This window comes from Eutrema salsugineum, unplaced genomic scaffold, assembly GCF_000478725.1.
Source record: "Eutrema salsugineum unplaced genomic scaffold, Eutsalg1_0 scaffold_9, whole genome shotgun sequence".
Taxonomy (NCBI): Eukaryota; Viridiplantae; Streptophyta; class Magnoliopsida; order Brassicales; family Brassicaceae; genus Eutrema; species Eutrema salsugineum.
The window spans coordinates 3,016,893-3,037,807 of NW_006256342.1; the positions used below are offsets into that span (position 1 = coordinate 3,016,893).

General features: G+C 39.4%; 2 protein-coding genes and 1 non-coding gene across 3 annotated transcripts; all 3 read left to right on the forward strand.

Annotated features, from left to right (window-relative positions):
- The first annotated feature begins 815 nt into the window (after nt 1-815).
- LOC112087292 lies at nt 816-922 on the forward strand. The gene has a single exon (XR_002900010.1). It is a non-coding gene; the product is annotated as a small nucleolar RNA R71 (small nucleolar RNA).
- Nucleotides 923-11,934: 11,012 nt separating this feature from the next.
- LOC18009090 (pentatricopeptide repeat-containing protein At1g73710) lies at nt 11,935-15,010 on the forward strand. Its single transcript, XM_006390453.2, has one exon. The coding sequence runs from the start codon at nt 11,935-11,937 to the stop codon at nt 14,890-14,892; it is 2,958 nt and encodes a 985-aa protein (XP_006390515.2). The 3' UTR covers nt 14,893-15,010.
- A 590-nt stretch (nt 15,011-15,600) lies between these two features.
- On the forward strand, nt 15,601-20,621 carry LOC18008469 (suppressor of mec-8 and unc-52 protein homolog 1). Its single transcript, XM_006390454.2, has 16 exons — nt 15,601-15,718; nt 16,224-16,434; nt 16,546-16,698; nt 17,128-17,176; nt 17,443-17,526; nt 17,698-17,801; nt 17,886-17,972; nt 18,062-18,115; nt 18,483-18,578; nt 18,786-18,913; nt 19,169-19,295; nt 19,414-19,473; nt 19,577-19,684; nt 19,783-19,883; nt 19,990-20,041; nt 20,301-20,621. Exons 1-16 carry the CDS (start codon nt 15,693-15,695, stop codon nt 20,397-20,399), a joined length of 1,539 nt encoding a protein of 512 aa, XP_006390516.2. The 5' UTR covers nt 15,601-15,692; the 3' UTR covers nt 20,400-20,621.
- Nucleotides 20,622-20,915: the final 294 nt, after the last annotated feature.

Here is a 20,915-nt window from a genome sequence, read left to right on the forward strand (position 1 = left end):
TCATAAAGTCGGTTGTTTGGGCGACTTGCACATTTAACTTTTTTACGTGCGAGGATAAAGATTCAAACTTACCATTCAGATCATTGTACATGCAGTCCACTTTCACGTTCACGTCCTTAGATTGTTTTTCGTTCGTCATAACGAGTTGTTGGATTGACTGTTCAAGTCTACCGATTTGTGAAGCTAGCTGGTTCGTCGTGACTCCCTGCTGTTGTACAAATTGATTATTAAAACACGTACCTTGGTAGTTATATGGCTGTCGCGGTTGATATGGTACTATTCCTCCAAAGTTTCCGCCTTGAAACTTGTTTTGGAAGGATTTTTGCTGAGGTGGGTAGTACTGGTCTTGAGGAATCTCCACATTTGGATTGTGGTAAGAGAGATTGTTGTAATTTGCATTCCGGAAGTTGTTGTTGAAGTTGTTGTTGGAGCGATTTTGGTATGGCACCAGTGCTCCTACGTAGTTCACATCTTCTTCTTGAAATGCTTGATTAATGTGATCGATATCACTAGGTCCTTCATCTTCTGCGCCATTGTTGGTCTCACAAGCATGGATCGGGCGATTGTTGCTCTTCAGAAGCTGGCTCACCATGTTCTTCAACTCGGTTATCTCCTTGTTGTCCGTTCCGGCTTGCTTCATTGATCGATCATATTCAGGACAATCATTGCTATTGGCTTGAGCCAAATTTTCGATGAGAGCTCTTCCTTGGGTTGTCGTCTTTTGCCCAAAATCTCCATTCCTAGCTGTATCAAGTGAAAGTTTGTATTTTGGTTGCAAACCTCGGTAAAATGTGCTCAGCAGGCTTGATCCATGAAATCCATGATGAGGGCAATCACGTTCATACTCCTTAAAACGTTCTCAAGCTTCATAGAAAGATTCAGTTGGCCCTTGTTGAAAGGTTGAGATCTTCGTTCTCAAATTGTTCGACCTTGACTTAGTGTAGAAGTGGTTCAGGAAAGCAATTCTACATTCTTCCCAATTAGTAATCGATCATGCAGGCAAAGACTTCAACCAACGGTGAGCTTTATCTGCTAATGAAAAAGGGAACAACTTACACTTTAAATAGTCAGGTGGAATTTGGTTTGTTCTCATCATGCTGCAAATTTCTTCAAAAAGCTCGATATGGTCTATTGGATGCTCAGAAGGAACTCCATGGAACTGGTTTTGCTTCACCAATGAGATGATTTGAGGCTTGACTTCAAACTCATTCCGGTTTGGAAATGGTACTTGAATCGCATATCGATTCTGAAAATTTTGAGTAGGTGCATCAAAATCAGCTATGCGATGGTTCCTGACTTGTCTTCGGTGTTGATTTGCTGGCAGAATGGGGCGGTGAACGCGTTCATTCGGCTGCATTGCTGGGTGGTCACCATCAGCTACATTGATGGGTGGATCAAGGTCTTCACGTCCTTCTCTCTCTCGGTTCTGGTGGTTTCTTGGAAGAACCTCATCCTCCTCTCCATATTGTCGAGCATGATCACCTTCTATGTGATCATTCTCTTCGTTTTCTCCATGTTCGTACCCGTCTTGGTCTATATTTAAATTACGATTAATAGGATCTCCAGGCTGGTCGTCGTTGGCCATTCCTTGCGTTCGGCTAAGTCTTCGAAGTTCTCTTTCGTGTCTGTCTATCTCGTCTAGAATTGGAATGTCTCCTGCAGGTCTACGCCTGGTATTCATGCAATTCAGAGAAAGACAAAAGAAGGGAAAGATAGTTCAGAAAAACTTTAAGAAGGAACTAGAGATCAGGTGTCTAGAACAGAAGTTAAAACACGAAAAATAGCAAAAGGCAGCGAAAAAAATCCCCGGCAACGGCGCCAAAAACTTGATGCGGTGTTGAGTGTCAACTACGTGAGGGAACAAGTTTTACCCTTAACAAAACAAAAGAAAGCCGCAAGTGCACAGCTAAAGAAAAGAGATAAAGAAACCTTCTCTATTGAAGAACTCGGACTTGAATAATCTTCTACAAAAATCTCATAAAAACGGCTAAATGAAAAGGGTTTCTGTAAAGTATGAATGGCTCTCCCTAAAAACAACCTAAATGACATGTATTTATAGTCTCCAATACTCCATGGTCTCTAGGGTTCCGGAATTGAGGCTAGGAATGACTTTGGGTTTCAGATAAGTGGGCTTTAAGTGGGAGCTTGAATGCCGCGGTCGGGAGTGTTGTGACCGCGACAATTGGCTTGTTGGCCGCGGTCGGGAAGCTTCTGACCGCGGCAAATAGCTTGTTGGCCGCGGTCGCGTGAGTTGCTGGCCGACTCCGCGTGGCTTCGGGGCTAATGGAATATCTTGAGATCCAACCGTTGGAATGTCTCCAAACCAAGTGCAATTGAAAGCTGGTTGATTCTTCTATAAGTTGTCCAATTTTGAGGGTGATCAGACGGTGAGAAGGTCTTCGTCTCTCCATGAGAGTTCTGACGGTCTGCATTTATCCAAAAGAGTCTTTTTGTTCTATTTTGTGCCTCTTTATCCCAAATTACCTGAAAAGTCTTTTAAAATCCGGAAACATAGAAATCCTTTGAAAATCTTTGAAAATGGAGTAAAAACACCTGTAAAAGATATCAAAATGATCCATAAAAATGGTCAAAATCCGGTGTTATCAGTAAGAGGAGAAGGAAAAGCGCTGGAGGCATAGTCACGTCAGAGTATCTAAAATCGTAAGAACAATTGAAAGTAACTAACTTGAAGGACAACTAACTTGAATGACAACTACTCAAACCAAAACGAAAAAGAATTGCTGAATGAATACATCATCAAATCGAGTTATCCTCATTTTGTCTTCACCAAACAAAGAATAAGATCTATACAATGCCAGGGTCTGATCATTTGATTGTACAACAGAAGTTATTCGTTTCCCAGAGAATCAATCCCACCATTTTGGCATTCATTCCTTAAGGTTGTAACCATAAGCACCAACGAACCTTAAGGGATGAAAAGTACATGTGAATTGCAGAGCACACGCAAAAAATAACAATACAAGCAGTATGAAGATTCGATTGGGGAAAATATTTACCCATGTCTCCTTTCAACATTAGCTCCACCAATTCATCTTACCACGTCATTGCTGTTATCGGAATCTTGAAGCAGATAGTCATAAGGGAATTATAAAGCATATTGGATTCACAAAGGTTTGCAAGTTTAGTCAAATGTAGGTTACCCTTTCTTTTCCCTTTTTTACAGATCTTTTTCAGTCCCACCATTTCACAAGTTTGATTTCCTTAGCCATGTAGCTTGACTCCAAAATGAAAGCCAACCATATGAATCTAAAAACCACAGCTTCTATGTTCCAGAAAAAGATTCACAATTATTTGTAATCCGAAGAAAAAATAAAAAATATATCATAATTTACTCAATCAACAAAATAGTATTTTTGAAGGTCGAATCTTAGCGACAAAGAACAAAATAGTATTTTAACCGAACTTTGCAATAAAAAATCGCTTCAAACAATAATAAAATTCATGAAAATTACACAAACCAAATTAAAGAACAAAACCCATATCAAATAGACAGCAATTGAGAAGAAGAAGAAGAAGAAGAAGGAGGGTGAGGAAACCTGTAAGTTCCTTCGCCAATCTGTTCTAGCTTCTCCAAGCAATTGATACTACAGATGCGATTTGAGGATCGAATTTCATATGATCTGTTAAGTAGGAAGGATATAAATACAGCTGGCATAAACTACAAATGTGGGAGTCCAATGGATTGGAACCTGGAATGATTAAACGCTTCAGAAAATGGAGATCAGGATGAACGGCTCGTTTTAGAAGATGAAAAGATAGTTTTATTTTTAAGGTGTCACGTGGCACTCTCTCCAGCGATGACGTGGCAGAAGACTGAAGAGAGTTGGCCAAGTTTTATATAGTAGATTTCTCTGATTTCTTTTGCAAGAGTCTTATTGCGGCTAACTTTATCAATCAACTCTAAACAATTCATTCCCCATCATTTGGTTTCTCTTTTCCATAGACTTTGCTTCCATCGAATAACCGAAAAGTCGCTGTAATGTTTCACAACATACTTCACAATAATATCTTAACAACCTCATAAGCAACCTTCACAAACTTCTTTGATAACCCTTTATCAGTGTTTTTAAAACCGGATTGGTGACCAAACCAGAAAAGCTTTTGGATCATAGGTTAATATAGTTATATCGGGTTCAACCGAGTTTGATAATATTTTTCAAATTGTTATAGATGAACTTAGAAAAAAAAAACCAAAAGAAGCATAAAAGAGTTATGACTTAGAAATTTTATCTTTTGTTTTTAAAATAAAATAGTTAAACAAAAATCAACATTGACTTGTTAGAGGTAGAAAACATAAAAAAAAAAAAAAAACATGATTTAAGCTTTTTTAGTTAAACCCAGTTTTATACGGTTTATTGGTTTAGTTGGTTTCTAATTTTTTGGCGATTAATTCTAGTTTTTAACTGATTTAACCTTCTGTGGGTTTTAGTATTAACCCAACCTAATCCGATAATACTTACGGTTCACGATTCAATTTGGTCTAACCGCCGATTTGGTTCGGGTTTAAAAACACTGCCCTTTACAAAATTTGATCTTTGATTCTCGACTATTTATAATATAAGTTACAAGTTACAACTTACAACATTCATTCACCTTATTTTGAAATAAATCTCCTAATTTTTTTTAAATGCAAATTTTCAAGCTCACACCTACTATTTTGTAACAGCCCAAAGCCCAAACGTCTTACAAATTACATAAGTGTCCGTTAAAAACGTTTTCATCTCACGCAGATATTTTCACATTACTGTAAAATATAATTTAAAGACTTAACTAGATTCTATCAAAGTATCATGTGATTTTTGTACAACAAATTTTGTTTTTAATCTAATTTTATAATATAATTTGCATCTTTTTTATAGATATAATATTTTTTAATAAATAATACAATTTACTCTTATATTTAAATAAAAATTATTTTTAAATTTTATTTTTTCTAATAAATTTGATCACGATTATAAAAATATAATTTTAATTTATTCATTCGATTAATCCGAAAAAATTATAAAATATAAAAATATTTAATATATATATATATATATTTTAATTTCAAATATCTAAAATTTTAAAATAATTAATTATAAAAAAGTATATAATAATAATTTTTTATTATTTTTATCAAAATGAGAATATTATTTAAATCTGAATATTTTTTTAAAAAATTAATATCTTATTTACTATTTTGTAAAAATAATAATAATATATTTTTGTAAATTTAATAATTAATCCTAAATATATCTAAGAAATTTAAACTAATTGAATTAAAATTTTCAAAAATTCGAAATTAATTTCAAAAATAAAATTTAAATATATTATATTATTGTATTAATTTTTGAAAATAAAAATAGATAAATAAAACTAAAATTTTTGTTTGACAAAACAGATATAATAAATATCAAAAAATAAAATAGTATAAAACATAAAAAAAATATGTTTGTGTTATAACACATATCATATATGGACTCTTATACCGGCCCATTAGGCCCATCAAGCCATTGTACTTAACCTAGATTCCCTATGTACTCTATATATACATTCTAGTAATTAATAAAGTTTTTAAGTTTTCACAACACGTTATCAGCACGATAAGATTTTCTGAGCGAAAAACCCTAATAAATCCGGCCACCACCAAAACCCTAAAAGCAAGTCGAAACTTAAAAGACGCATATCTTCCAAACCGTGAGAAACCAGAAGACGATCTACATATCAAATCGAAGCCATCGACGAGACGAATCTACTGGTGAAAACCGTTTGTCGATCCAACGTCGGACGCGCCCTCACGCACACTTACAGTACACGACGATCAACCGAAAAAAAAAAAAAAAACCAGATCCGAGTTTTTTCTTCTTCAACCAGCAGCTTCTCCAGTTTTGGTGATCAATCCTTGGAATTTGTAGCGGCTAACTGAGGTCTATTAGCTCCCAGTTTCATTAGCCTGTCAGAAATCCAAATGTGGAAAATGTATCTTCTAAAACTGAGAATCATAGAACTTGTTGTTTAAACACTTTAAAACCCTATAAAAAAAAAAAAAAAACAAAATCGATCTCTAATTGATTGAAAGTGTTTGATACTCTGATGATTGATTGATAACTTGTTGATTGATTGTTTAAATTACAAGTTTATGCATGTTCAAAGGTTTTAAACTCGTTTTATAAAACCCTAATCTACAAAAACCTAACAACCGTTTTTGGCCATGTTTATGGCATAAACCTATTCGATTTTCTTCATGTTTAATAAGTTTGTTGCAGCTTATTTGATTGTTGATTCTCTTGCTTGAAACACTTGATTGAATAAACTAAGAAAATCAACCCTAAATCCTAAGCTTGATTCACGATTTTGTAATCTTCAAAATCGTAAGTCATAATGCTTAAACCCTAGTCCTTTTCACGTGATTTCTTTGTTGTCCTTGTGAAATTATTAAAACCATCGACCACAGATCCTATAGATCTCGAAATCACATCCAAAATATGTTTTCCAAACCGTTAAAACCCTAGATAAACCGCCTAAAACCGGCTAATCATATTCGGCTCCCCTAGGGTTCCTCCTAAACCGCCTAAAACCGGCTAAACCTGGTTCTCATTAACCGAAATTATATTCGGCTTTAACCGATTAAATCACAGCTATTAAACCGACATCATGTTCGGGGTAACTAAAACCATACCCTTTAAAATTTACTATTTCCGAGAAAGTTTCCTCTAATAGAAAGTTTCCTCATATAAAAACTTTCCTCATATAGAAATTTTCCCGACATAGAAACTTTCCTCATTTAGAAAATTACCCAAATTAGAAACTTTCCAAATTTAGAAACTTTCCTAAAATAGAAATATTCTCAAAATAGAAAGTTTCATCATCAGCATTCAAAATTTTCTCAAAACAATCCCTAACAAAATCAATCTCATGTTTCAGATGTCAAACATTCAGAAATGTGAATTCGAGGCCCTTCACGTCTCCGGGGATAACTATCTCGAGTGGGCCCTAGACATGCGCTTGTTCCTTGCATCGAAAGAACTCGATGCGTGTATTACCGACGGTAACACCGCATCCCGTAAGGGACAGTCTCAGGCGATATGTCACATACGCCATCATCTGGCCCCGAGCCTTAAGCAGCAATATCTCACTCTTGAGAATCCACTTGAATTGTGGCAAGCGCTGAAAAAGCGATATGACCATCAGAAAATGGTCCAGTTGCCTCAGGCAGATTTCGACTGGAAGAACCTTCGGTTCCAGGACTACAAATCCGTAGATGATTACAACAACGAACTCTTTCGTATTGTTGCCATCCGGAAACTCTGTGGCGAGGATGTGACAGATAATGATCTCCTCGAGAAAACATTATCCACATTCAGCACAGAGAATGTTGTGCTCCAACAACAATACCGTGCAATGAAACACACATTGTACGAATACTTGTTGTCCTGTCTTCTCCTCGATGAGAAGAATAACCAGCTGCTTATGAGGAACAGCGCTATGAGGCCCCCGGGATCGGCTCCTGTCCCAGCTTCTCGTCAAGAGTCCTACCATGTTCAACCCGATAGATCCTCAGATCACCGCCGTGGACGTGGTAATGGACGTGGTAACGGCCGAGGACATGGACGTGGAAGACGTGGACGCGGACATGGTCGTGGCAACCGACCTAACCTCAGTTATGGTCCTGGTCGTGGTCGAGGCATCACCAAGCCGACCCGCCACACCAACCCCGATCACTCTGCTTGTACCAGATGTGGGATGTTCAACCACCCAACAAAGCAATATCACACCCCCAAGATCCACTGCGATCTATACCAGAAGTACGGAAAAGCTCCTGCTGAAGCCAACATGACTCAGCCAGTCGATGCTGCTAACCTGGAAGGTGACGACCTCCTTGATGATGAGAACACCACAAACGAGCAGACCGACCCCATGGACTATGAAACAGCTGATCTCCTCGATTAATTCAATCATCTGAAACTCTGATACAATTTGATTTTGTTCTTTATTTTTCATTTTGGGATTTGTTTCATTTTTTTTTTTCATTTGCCTTTATTCTCAGACACTGCTTTACTTTATGATTTATCACATTTTCTGAATTCCTCAATACTGAATTCTATCTTCTATTCATAATGAAGCACACCAGCAAATGGAAACCATAGTCGTAGATAGTGGATCCAGCCACACTATCTTAAGAAACAAAAGTTACTTCATAAACCTAACCTATCAAACCGCAAATATTAGCACCATCGCGGGTCCCTCAAACCTTATCGAAGGATATGGCCATGCCTATGTGTTGCTATCAAATGGCACACAACTTGAAATACCAGATGCTCTATATTCTCCTAGTTCGAAGAGAAATCTTCTGAGCTTCAAGGATATAAGACAGAATGGTTTCCACATAGAAACCCAAGGTCAAGAGAACAAAGAATCCCTCCTAGTCACTAAAACCGTAGACGGCCATAAACAAATCCTCGAAACCATACCCGCGCTCTCTACTGGACTTTACCATGCTAAAGTCAGTATGATTGAAGCTAATACCACTCTCAAAGCCCGGTTTACTGATTATACTATTTGGCACGACCGGCTCGGTCATCCCGGTGCAAATATGATGCGTAAACTAATTCAAAACTCTCAAGGGCATACCCTCAAAGAAAACCGAGCTTATCCTCAACACCTCATGTGCACAGCTTGTTCTCAAGGCAAATTGATCACTCGGCCTTCACCAGTTAAAATCTCTAAACAAACACTTCATTTCCTAGAAAGAATCCAGGGCGATATCTGTGGACCTATACATCCATCTTCCGGACCATTCCGGTACTTCATGGTCCTTATAGACGCATCGACCCGTTGGTCATATGTTTGTCTCTTGTCCTCTCGGAACCAAGCCTTCGCTAGGTTCTTGGCCCAAATCATCAAATTGCGGGCCCATTTCCCTGACTTCCCACTAAAGACTATCCGCCTTGACAATGCTGGTGAATTTACCTCACAAGCGTTTAATGACTACTGTATGGCCATGGGGGTAACCGTGGAACATCCTGTAGCACATGTCCATACTCAAAATGGATTGGCTGAATCATTCATTAAACGCATTCAATGGATAGCCCGACCATTACTCATGAGATCAAAGCTCTCGGCCTCAGCATGGGGACATGCAGTATTACATGCTGCTGAACTCATACGCATCCGGCCATCTAGTGAACACAAATATTCCCCATCCCAACTACTCTCGGGTCATGAGCCAGACATCTCCCATCTCAAAACATTTGGGTGTTCAGTATATGTACCCATTGCTCCACCACATCGAACCAAAATGGGACCTCAAAGAAGGATGGGAATATATGTTGGTTTTGACTCTCCCACCATCATAAGATATCTCGAGCCAACCACTGGAGATCTCTTCAAGGCCAGATATGCGGATTGCCAATTCGATGAATCGGTATATCCCTCTTTAGGTGGTGAGACAAACAAGCTGGTCAAAGATCTTTCATGGAATCAAACATCATTAAATTGGCAAGATCCTCGGACTCTAGAATGTGATTCAGAGATCCAAAAGATTATTCATTATCAAAAGCTAGCTAATCAATTGCCAGATTCCTTTGCTGACCCGACCAAAGTAACCAAATCGTACATCCCAGCTTGTAATGCACCAGTACGAATAGCTGTCCCAACGGGACAGACCCAAGTTGCTACAGAGTCTGCACCACGTCTCAAACGGGGCAGACCTCTCGGTTCCAAAGATAAGAATCCCCGGAAATCAAAGAAATATGCAATAACCGAAACCGGGATTCCTGCAATATCAGACATAGCCGCGGCTGAGACTCAATCTAATGAACCCTCAATGGAAGTTCGGGACGCCGAATCTCCAGGTTCAGAAGATAACAATGAGATCTCCATCAATTACAATATGTCCGGAATACAATGGAATCGAAAAAAAGTCGACTTAAATGCACTCTTTGCATACAAAGTAGCACTTGATGTTGCGCTCACGCAAGAGGATCTAGAACCCACGTCAATAACACAGTGTACACATCGAACAGATTGGCTAAAATGGAAAGAAGCCATAAACGTGGAGTTAAAGAGTCTCAAACTCAGAAACGTGTTCGGTCCGATCATCCGGACCCCATCACACATCAAGCCAGTGGGCCACAAATGGGTCTTTGTGCGCAAAAGGAACGAACTTGGTGAAGTCGTTCGATACAAAGCACGGCTTGTAGCACAAGGATTCTCACAGAGACCCGGAATCGATTATGAGGAGACTTATTCTCCAGTGGTGGATGCAACAACATTCCGATTCCTCATAAGTCTGGCCATAAGAGAAAATCTTGATCTGCGGTTAATGGATGTTGTAACCGCATATCTCTATGGGCCCCTGGACAACGAAATATATATGAGACTCCCAGATGGCATTGAACTAAAAGACAAAAATGCATCTCGAGATCAATACTGCATCAGGCTGAACAAATTCTTGTATGGACTGAAACAAAGTGGGCGTATGTGGTACAACCGCCTCAGCGATTACCTCATCAAAGAAGGCTACAAAAATGACCCCATCAGTCCATGCATCTTCATCAAGAAGTACTCAAACCATAGCAGTATACGTGGATGATCTAAACATCCTCGGAACATCTGGTGAGATCTCCCAAAGAGTCGACTGCTTAAAAGCAGAATTCGAAATGAAAGACCTAGGCAAAACAAAGTACTGTTTGGGATTACAACTTGAGTACATCAAAGGAGGAATCCTTGTGCATCAATCGGCTTATATCGAAAAGGTACTCAAGCGTTTAATATGGACCAAGCTCACCCATTGACCAGCCCAATGGTAGTTAGAAGCTTAAGTGATGACCCTCTTGGTCCCAAAAAGGATGATGAAGAAATCCTTGGTCCTGAAAAGCCATACCTCAGTGATGTAGGAGCGTTAATGTACCTGGCTAGTCACACTAGACCAGACATATGTTTTGCCGTGAACCTCCTCGCTCGATATAGTTCATCTCCAACTCAGAGGCACTGGAACGGTATAAAACATCTCCTAAGATACCTTCAAGGTACTCAAGACTTAGGACTCTTCTATACTAACCAAAATAAAGATGGTTTAGTCGGCTTCGCCGATGCAGGATATCTATCAGATCCGCACACTGCCAAGTCTCAAACTGGCTACGTTTTTACGCATGGAGGAACAGCCATCTCTTGGAGATCAATGAAGCAGACACTCACTGCCACTTCATCAAACCATGCTGAAATCCTAGCCATTCATGAGGCTAGTAGGGAATGCGTCTGGCTGCGCTCCATGACTCAGCACATCCGCAGAGATTGTGGTATGGACGAAGACACACATCCCACGGTGATGTATGAAGACAACGCGGCATGCATAGCTCAGCTCAAGGAAGGATATATCAAAGGAGATCGGACGAAGCACATTCTACCGAAGTTCTTCTCAACCTCAGACTGGCAGAAGGACGGCACTCTCAGCGTTCAGCAGGTCCGATCCAGTGAGAATTCAGCTGACCTCTTCACCAAATCATTGCCTACTTCAACACACCGGAAGCTCGTCAAACAGATAGGAATGTATAGACTTAGAGATCTGCAGTGATGCTACAATCAGGGGGAGTAATGCGTGTTGTACTCTTTTTCCTTCACCATGGTTTTGTCCCACTGGGTTTTTCCTGGTAAGGTTTTAATGATGCAACATTCCCCAACGCATTATCGAGATTCCGATTGAGTAGCTGGCCCGGTTCACTCGTCCAAGGGGGAGTGTTATAACACATATCATATATGAACTCTTATACCGGCCCATTAGACCCATCAAGGCATTGTACTTAATCTAGATTCCCTATGTACTCTATATATACATTCTAAGTTTTCACAACAGTTTGAACATAAAACATACTTTTTTGTTTTAATAGAGAAGATGGTCTGGCATTATTCTTCAACCCCTAAACAGACAGAGAAATGATTCAGCCAAATTGTCGTCACTACTCTTCCTCTAGAGATGTAGTTTCCTCCTCACTGAGTTCCAGAGCTATGCCTCCTCCTCTCCCACTTTCACTCCCCTGGAACTTCCCCTCTAGGGTTTCTTTTGGGTTCCAACTTCATTGCGCCTCCTCTTCTTCCTCAGTTTCTCCTGCTCGATGTTCCAAACCTAATCCCAGCTCTCGAAACCGCAAATATGGCGGCGTACTCCCTTCGATTTTGCGCTCCCTCGACTCTTCCACTGATATCGAAACGACCCTCGCTTCTCTTTGTCTCAATTTGAGCCCTAAAGAACAAACTGTTCTCCTCAAGGAGCAGACTCGCTGGGACAGAGTTCTTCGCGTGTTTCGGTTTTTCCAGTCTCACCAAGGTTATGTACCCAACGTGATTCATTACAACATCGTGCTACGAGCCTTGGGTAGAGCTGGGAAATGGGATGAATTGAGGCTTTGTTGGATTGAGATGGCTCACAATGGCGTTTTGCCCACTAACAATACATACGGGATGCTCGTTGATGTCTATGGTAAAGCTGGTCTTGTCAAGGAAGCTCTTCTTTGGATTAAACACATGGAACAGAGAATGCATTTCCCAGATGAAGTCACCATGGCTACTGTTGTTAGAGTTTTCAAGAACTCGGGAGATTTCGATCGTGCTGATAGATTCTTCAAAGGTTGGTGCGCTGGTCGAGTGAACCTTGATGATCTTGATTTGGATTCTATTGATGATTCTCCAAAGAACGGCTCAGCTTCATCTCCTGTAAACTTGAAGCAATTCTTGTCCATGGAGCTCTTTAAGGTCGGTGCGAGGAACCCTGTTGAGAAAAGCCTGCGTTATACCTCAGACTCTTCTCCTCGAAAGCCAAGGCTAACTTCCACTTTCAACACACTGATTGATCTGTATGGGAAGGCTGGTCGCTTAAACGACGCAGCTAATCTCTTCTCGGAGATGCTGAAATCTGGAGTCCCTATAGATACTGTCACGTTTAATACGATGATCCATACTTGTGGAACTCATGGGCACTTGTCAGAAGCTGAGTCCTTGTTGAAGAAGATGGAAGAGAAAGGGATAAACCCTGATACTAAGACATACAATATCCTTTTGTCTCTTCATGCTGATGCTGGGGACATTGAGGCAGCTCTTAAATACTATAGGAAAATCAGGAAAGTAGGGCTTTTCCCTGATACTGTTACTCACCGAGCTGTTCTCCATATCTTATGCCAGCGGAAGATGATTAGAGAAGTTGAAGCTGTGTTGACCGAAATGGACAGAAATTGCATTCGCATTGATGAACACTCTGTTCCTGTAATTATGCAGATGTATGTTAACGAAGGTCTGATCTTTCAGGCTAAAGCTTTGTTTGAGAGGTTCCAGTTGGATTGTGTGCTTTCGTCAACTACACTTGCAGCGGTAATTGATGTCTATGCTGAAAAGGGATTGTGGGTTGAAGCTGAGGCTGTGTTCTATGGGAAGAGAAACATGACAGGTCAGAGGAATGATGTTTTGGAGTACAATGTCATGATCAAAGCTTATGGCATGGCCAAACTTCATGAGAAAGCACTTTCTCTCTTTAAAAGGATGAAGAACCAGGGGACTTGGCCCGACGAGTGCACTTACAATTCCCTTGTCCAGATGCTTGCTGGAGCTGACTTAGTGGACGAAGCCCATAGGATCTTGGCCGAAATGATGGACTCGGACTGTAAACCAGGATGCAAGACCTTTGCTGCTTTGATTGCTAGCTATGTGCGGCTTGGCTTGTTGTCTGATGCAGTTGACCTGTACGAGGCAATGGAAAAAACAGGGGTGAAACCGAACGAGGTTGTTTATGGCTCTTTAATCAATGGATTTGCTGAGAATGGGATGGTTGAAGAAGCCATTCAATATTTTCGAATTATGGAAGAACACGGTGTTCAGTCTAATCATATTGTTCTGACTTCCCTTATCAAGGCTTATAGCAAAGTGGGGTGTCTTGAAGAAGCAAGGAGAGTGTATGACAAAATGAAAGATTTCGAAGGTGGCCCAGATGTTGCTGCATCAAACAGCATGCTAAGTCTCTGTGCAGATCTCGGCATAGTTTCTGAAGCGGAAACCATATTCAATGATCTGAGAGAAAAAGGCACATGTGATGTTATTTCGTTTGCGACAATGATGTATTTGTACAAAGGCATGGGCATGCTCGACGAGGCCATTGAAGTGGCTGAAGAGATGAGAGAGTCTGGTCTACTAAACGACTGCACTTCGTTTAACCAGGTCATGGCTTGCTACGCTGCTGATGGGCAGTTACGTGAATGCTGTGAACTGTTTCATGAGATGTTAGTTGAAAGAAAGCTCTTGCTGGATTGGGGAACATTTAAAACGCTCTTCACTCTGTTGAAGAAAGGCGGGGTGCCAAGTGAAGCCGTGATGCAGCTACAAACCGCATACAATGAAGCTAAACCTCTTGCCACACCAGCAATCACTGCAACTTTGTTCTCAGCCATGGGTTTGTATGCGTATGCGCTGGATTCATGCCTAGAGCTCACTAGAGATGAAATCCCTCTCGGGCATTTTGCATACAATGCAGTGATATACACTTATGGTGCATCAGGAGACATTGACATGGCTCTGAAGACATACATGAGAATGCAGGAAAAGGGTTTAGAACCAGATGTTGTCACGCAGGCATACCTTGTTGGGGTATACGGGAAAGCTGGAATGGTGGAGGGTGTGAAGAGGGTACATAGCCGGATTACTTTTGGGGAACTTGAACCAAACCAGTCGTTGTTTAAAGCAGTGAGGGCTGCGTATGTGAGTGCAAACAGACAGGACTTGGCTGATGTGGTAAAGAAAGAGATGAGCATAGCTTTCGAAGAGGAGTATGGTTCGAGATCTGGAGAAGAAGAGGAGTATAGTTCGAGATCTGGAGAAGAAGAGGAATCCGAAGAAGATGGGGCATTTTGATATGTAGCCACCGATGTGTGTAGGAAGATTGTAGAATTTAGGGGTTAGTGGAAATGGACTGTACAGTTTCACAGAAGACAAAGGAAATGTGCATACTTTCAGTCTCAGATTGAAAGAAATGTGAATCTTAAAACTGTTATAGAAAAAGATTTCAAAATGGCAGATCTATAAAAGCGAGCAGTTGGGCATGGAATAAAAGAGGAGAAACACATAACATTTGCCCAATGACATGTGATGAATATCCCCAAGGGAAATGTGGAGCAGAGCAGCCAGCAAATGGGTTCACTCGGGACAAAGAGTTTCTCAGCTTTAGTCAAAGTATATATGTATGTATCAGTGATTGATCTCAAGAAAGAATCTCAAGCCATCAAAGCAATGAAGCTGAGCGATGAAGATGATGATGGAGAGACCATTGAATCTAGATTTGAAGAACAGGCTTCAACTTTATGATGAATGGAAGTTAAACTGTTTCTACGAAGATCATAACGGTCATATACATTAGAAAACTCTGGAAGACCAGAGTCGATGAAATGTGTTTTTGAGTTGTAAAGCTAAGAGTGTATGTATGTAGTAAACAATGTTTTGAGTTGTTTTTTTTTATATGTAGAACTTATTTTAAATTATGATGTAAGTACACGGAGTTTCTTAAATTTTAGTTTTGACCCCTCAGTTCTATTTGTCTTTAATAATCGCGAAATTGCCATGGAATGAAAAACTCTCAATTAAAACTCCTTCGCCTGTGTCTGCTCCTACACTCTTACCTCCTTCGCGTCTCCGGTGAAAACCCACTACGACTGACTATGGCGCTCGAAATCGAAGCTCGAGAGTAAGATTTCGCTTTTTTTGAAAGCCCTAGTTTTTCTTTTTATTTTCACTAATTGTGGAGAACCGTCGTTTACGAATGCCCAGACGGAACTTAGGTTAAATGTTTGGAGAATACCTCTTGAATCTGCGTCTTTCTATACTCGCCATACTAAATTTCTGATTTTTAATCTACCCAGCTTTTGTTTAAGCATGGGTTTTCTTAAGTTAATGCTCTCTGGTTCTTTCTTCTAAACATTCCGATTCCTCCGTTGCTGTTCCCCGTTTGAATTAACGTGGTATACGATACTTTAAAGGAAATGATTTCTCTCTATATATTTTTTTTTTAGAAAGTCACTCTCTTTTTTAGTTAACGATGGTGAATTATCCAAGACAAGCCATTTCGTTAGTGAAATTGGGTGAAGAACTTTATGATGCTCCCAATTTTAGTCACTAAGATTTTGATACTATATGTTACCTCTAGGTAGGTCTTCTTCCCTAACTGGGCTTCTATTGTGTTTATATCTCAGTGTAATAAAGATTGTGCTTCAGTTCTGCAAAGAGAACTCCTTGAATCAGACGTTCCAGACATTACAAAGCGAGTGCCAGGTTTCCTTGAACACAGTAGACAGCGTCGAGACGTTTGTCTCTGATATTAATAGTGGAAGATGGGACTCGGTACTTCCTCAAGTGTCTCAGCTTAAGCTTTCCAGGAATAAACTAGAAGACCTTTACGAACAGGTTCTCTCTTTGTGGAATTTATAAGTGTATAACTAGTGATTGCCATTGTACTTTTTGTTGAAGCGTCTGTCAATCTACTGCTAAATTTCCATTTTGGGATGATATATTCAGATTGTACTGGAGATGATAGAACTTCGAGAATTGGACACTGCCCGAGCTATTTTGAGGCAAACTCAGGTGATGGGTGTCATGAAGCAGGAGCAACCAGAAAGATATTTGCGGATGGAGCATCTTCTAGTCAGAAGCTATTTTGATCCGCATGAGGTATGGAAGATATGCTTGACTGTTCAGTATCATGTTGAGTGCTTCTTATGTGGTTGATATGTCACCTAAGCATGGTTGTCGGCAACTGTTCAGCTATTTTTTTGTCACAAACAATGTTGGTATATCTACTAGAAATTGTATGCTTTCTTTTCTGTATTCTGTTTTGTTTAGAATGCGATTATTGATTATCATTTTAAGTCTTAAGTAGAACCTGTGAGCCTAGCATAGGTGAGATATGAAGTTGTTTCTAGATAAGGGCCTTAAATTATAACATATGTTCCGTGTTTGTGAGTACAAAAGTATCTTCACATGCATGGTCTCCTAGTCATTATTAATGTTATGCAGAGAGAGCAGTTGCGTTCATGTAATCATTTCCTTGTGTATTTAAAAATCATGTTTTGCTGATACTGTACTACAATTGTTTCTAAGGCCTATGGAGACTCAACTAAAGAAAGAAAACGTGCACAGATTGCTCAAGGTTGGTCATTTCTTCTTTATTTTTTAATTCCTACTATTATTCTCTTTTTAGTAAGTTGTTGAATAAATTACCTGAAGAAACGAAGTGATGTTCTGGAACTTTCTCTCTGTCACATTCTAATAATATTTTATGAAATGAAAAAACTTTATGACGAGAACTTATGTCGTGTTTAATGGTTATAATTTTTTGTTTTTCTCCTTCTCTGACAGCTGAACTTATGTCCTGTTTAATGGTTATAATTTTTTGTTTTTCTCCTTCTCTGACAGCTGTGGCTGCCGAGGTTACTGTGGTACCACCTTCACGGTTAATGGCTTTGATAGGTCAGGCTCTGAAGTGGCAACAACATCAAGGTGAGCATTATAAGGAACTGTGCATGCTATCAAACAGTTCGGAGAATCTTAAGTCCCACTTCATCTCGTTTTCTTTTATTTTTGTCACCGTTTTTAATATACTAATGGAATTAACATATCTATCCTCACTCATCTCTTAAGAATTAACATACATTTATGTGTTTGTGTCAGGCTTACTCCCTCCAGGAACTCAGTTTGACCTCTTTCGTGGGACGGCAGCTATGAAACAAGATGTAGAAGACACATATCCTACTACTCTTAATCATACAATAAAGGTTCAGATTCATCACAGCAACTTTAATAGCTTGTTTAGCTTAATGAACTATTTCTCATATATCTTGTTCCTTGCGCTGAGGCAGTTTGGTAAAAAAAGTCATGCGGAAAGCGCTAGGTTTTCACCAGATGGACAGTTTCTTGTATCATGTTCTGTTGATGGTTTTATCGAGGTGAGTTGATGTGGAATCTTTTGTATGATTTTGTATAAGTCTTACTCAATCTGTGACCAGGATTGCTCAGACTTGAAAAAACATTACAGGTATGGGACTACATTAGTGGGAAACTGAAGAAGGATTTGCAATATCAAGCTGCTGTAAGCTCTCGTGTCTACTTTTCACTTTTTTTTCTAAGTTCTAGCCCAGGACAGGGTAATATGAGTTGTTAGTACATTTACAGCGAATGAAAAAAATCTTTTACTGCATCTGTTTGTTGAATGGGTGAAAAGTCAATGAGGATGATATGTTGGATTACTTTTTGCTATTAATTCCCATGAAATTCCTGAACCATCGAGTATACGATGGATTACTTTTTCCTTTCTAGTATCAAAAGTATTTGCCCAAGAAACTCCCTAAAAAGCACCAAGTATCTCGTCTGACCCTTCCTTGTACTAAAAATACCTAGCTTTGGATAGAGAGTACTCATTCCACCGCTTTTTACTTATATAGATTTTATTCTGACAGGAAACATTCATGATGCATGATGATCCTGTCCTTTGCATCGACTTTAGCAAAGATTCAGAGATGCTTGCATCTGGGTCTCAAGATGGAAAGATTAAGGTAAGTTCTAGCCGCAACTGTTTTCTTAAAGTTGGATGTTCATGCCAGGAATGATTACTAGCTTTTTTTTTATATTGTTTTCTATCTGGAGATAGAATATTGCAGCAACTTGGTAGATATTCCTTCTTCTTCTACTCGTTGATCCCATAGAAATTCTGATTCTATACAATAAAATGAAACTAGACTTAGTTATGCCACTTTTCGCAGGTCTGGCGTATAAGGACTGGTCAATGCCTGCGTCGTTTTGAGCGTGCACATTCCCAAGGAGTTACAAGTATTTCCTTCTCTCGGGATGGAAGTCAATTACTGAGTACCTCCTTTGACACCACTGCAAGGTTTTTCCTATAAATTATATATTTTTTCTTGTGTGTTTGCAACATGAGTCTCGCCCAAGCAAAAACTTGAGGCTCTTTATATATTTGATGGCAGAAATTTATTTTTCAACTTTCTTTCGCATCATATTTCTTCTCATTTCTTTTTTTTTTTTGCTCTTTCATCTGGTAGTTATGCTAGTACTGATAGCTGGTTGGTAAAGCGCCTGGTTGAGTGTAATATCAAATTCACATTATATTTTTTGCCATTTTATGCAGAATCCATGGTTTTAAATCTGGGAAATTGTTGAAAGAATTCCGCGGTCATACGTCTTATGTAAATAATGCCATCTTTACAAGTGATGGAAGCCGTATAATCACTGCCTCCAGTGATTTCACAGTGAAGGTACATTGCATGAGTTTACTCTTTAGGCTTTGGCTCTCTACTCTCGGCGGCGGTATCAGTGTTTCTCATTTGAATTCTGCCTTCTCCCTTGTAATAGTAGTTTTGTTTCCTTTCACAGGTCTGGGATTCAAAGACGACAGATTGTCTACAAACATTCAAGCCACCACCTCCATTAAGAGTATGTCTTCTCTTACAGATTCATGTACATCTTGTTATATTCTTTCTGATCTCCTGTGGCTAAGTGAACTCTTTTGTTTCCAAATCTGTACTTCGAAATTTAGGGAGGGGAGGCATCAGTCAATTCTGTTCATCTGTTCCCCAAAAACACAGAACACATTGTTGTGTGCAACAAGACATCATCTGTATACATCATGACACTCCAAGGACAGGTGAATGTTCGAGCAATGGTCTCTTGCGAATCAGTGTAATCTGTCCTAGCAAATCTTAGTCTGTTCACATGTTGCTTACAACTGTAAACTTTTTGCAGGTTGTGAAGAGTTTCTCATCCGGTAAGAAGGAAGGAGGAGATTTTGTAGCAGCATGTGTATCTACAAAAGGCGATTGGATATACTGCATTGGTGAAGACAGGTATTACTCTACCCTTTAATCAAATTTCTTACTTATGGGTAAACTGCAGGAGTCCTATGGTTCCTTTCTTTTGATGCTCCTAATACTGATCTGCGCTAACTTACAGGAAATTGTACTGCTTCAGTTATCAAACCGGTGGACTTGAGCATTTTATGATGGTAAGTATATATTTAACAGATTCTGGGTTGTTGTTGAAATTAAAAAGTTGCATTTCGCACCTAAAAAAAAAACTCATAGTCTCATAACATTAACTTACTAGAGTCATGAAGACCCTTGTGTTTATACATGTTTTGATATATATTCTGTATTTAAAGCTCGCTCAGATTCTAATCCTCTCTCGTAGCAATACTTGTCTTAGGTTTCTAATCCAGTCTTTTATTAGACCTGGTGACTGAAAAACGCTTATGTTTATGGCAGGTGCATGAGAAAGATGTGATAGGCGTAACACACCACCCACATAGAAACCTTCTCGCAACCTATAGTGAAGATTGCACCATGAAGTTGTGGAAGCCCTGAGAGTTGCCTTATCATCAAGCCTTACTTTTTGTATGATTAAATCTCCCGACTTTGGTTGATTTTGCAATTGAAAAAGGCATCTCGACTCTTGGTGCTCGGGTTAGAAGTTAGAACTAGTGTAAGTTATATGTTAAACAATCTTTTTTGCCGATACAGAAGACTTGGCTTTTTCTTGGGAACACTCCTCAGAGACGTATTTAAGAATTAAGATTGTTTCACACAGGCTATGTTCCATGTTTTAAAACTAAGTCAGACCAGAATCAGAGAAGTCGGAAGAGAGTTAGGAGAGCTTGTGTACAGCTTCTGGAGAGAAGGAAACGATTGAAACCTGAACGCTTTCTAAAAATTCCTCAACTCCAGAACAAGTTCAAATCTTTTACCTTACTCATCATCTTCATCCACCTGATTCGCTTCAAGTTCAGCTTCACAAAGTTTTAAAAAGCCCTTATTATGATCAAAACCAATTGAGTCTTGTGCAGCAAAAAATTAAGAATTAATGGAAAATTTAGACATTTT

Coding starts and splice junctions, on each gene's coding strand:
- LOC18008469 (XM_006390454.2), top strand. CDS start 15,693: ATGGCGCTCGAAATCGAAGCTCGAGA. Junction 17,177..17,442: donor ACGTGCACAGATTGCTCAAG/GTTGGTCATTTC, acceptor CTTCTCTGACAG/CTGTGGCTGCCGAGGTTACT. Junction 17,527..17,697: donor GAAGTGGCAACAACATCAAG/GTGAGCATTATA, acceptor TGTTTGTGTCAG/GCTTACTCCCTCCAGGAACT.
- LOC18009090 (XM_006390453.2), top strand. CDS start 11,935: ATGATTCAGCCAAATTGTCGTCACTACTCTTCCTCTAGAGATGTAGTT.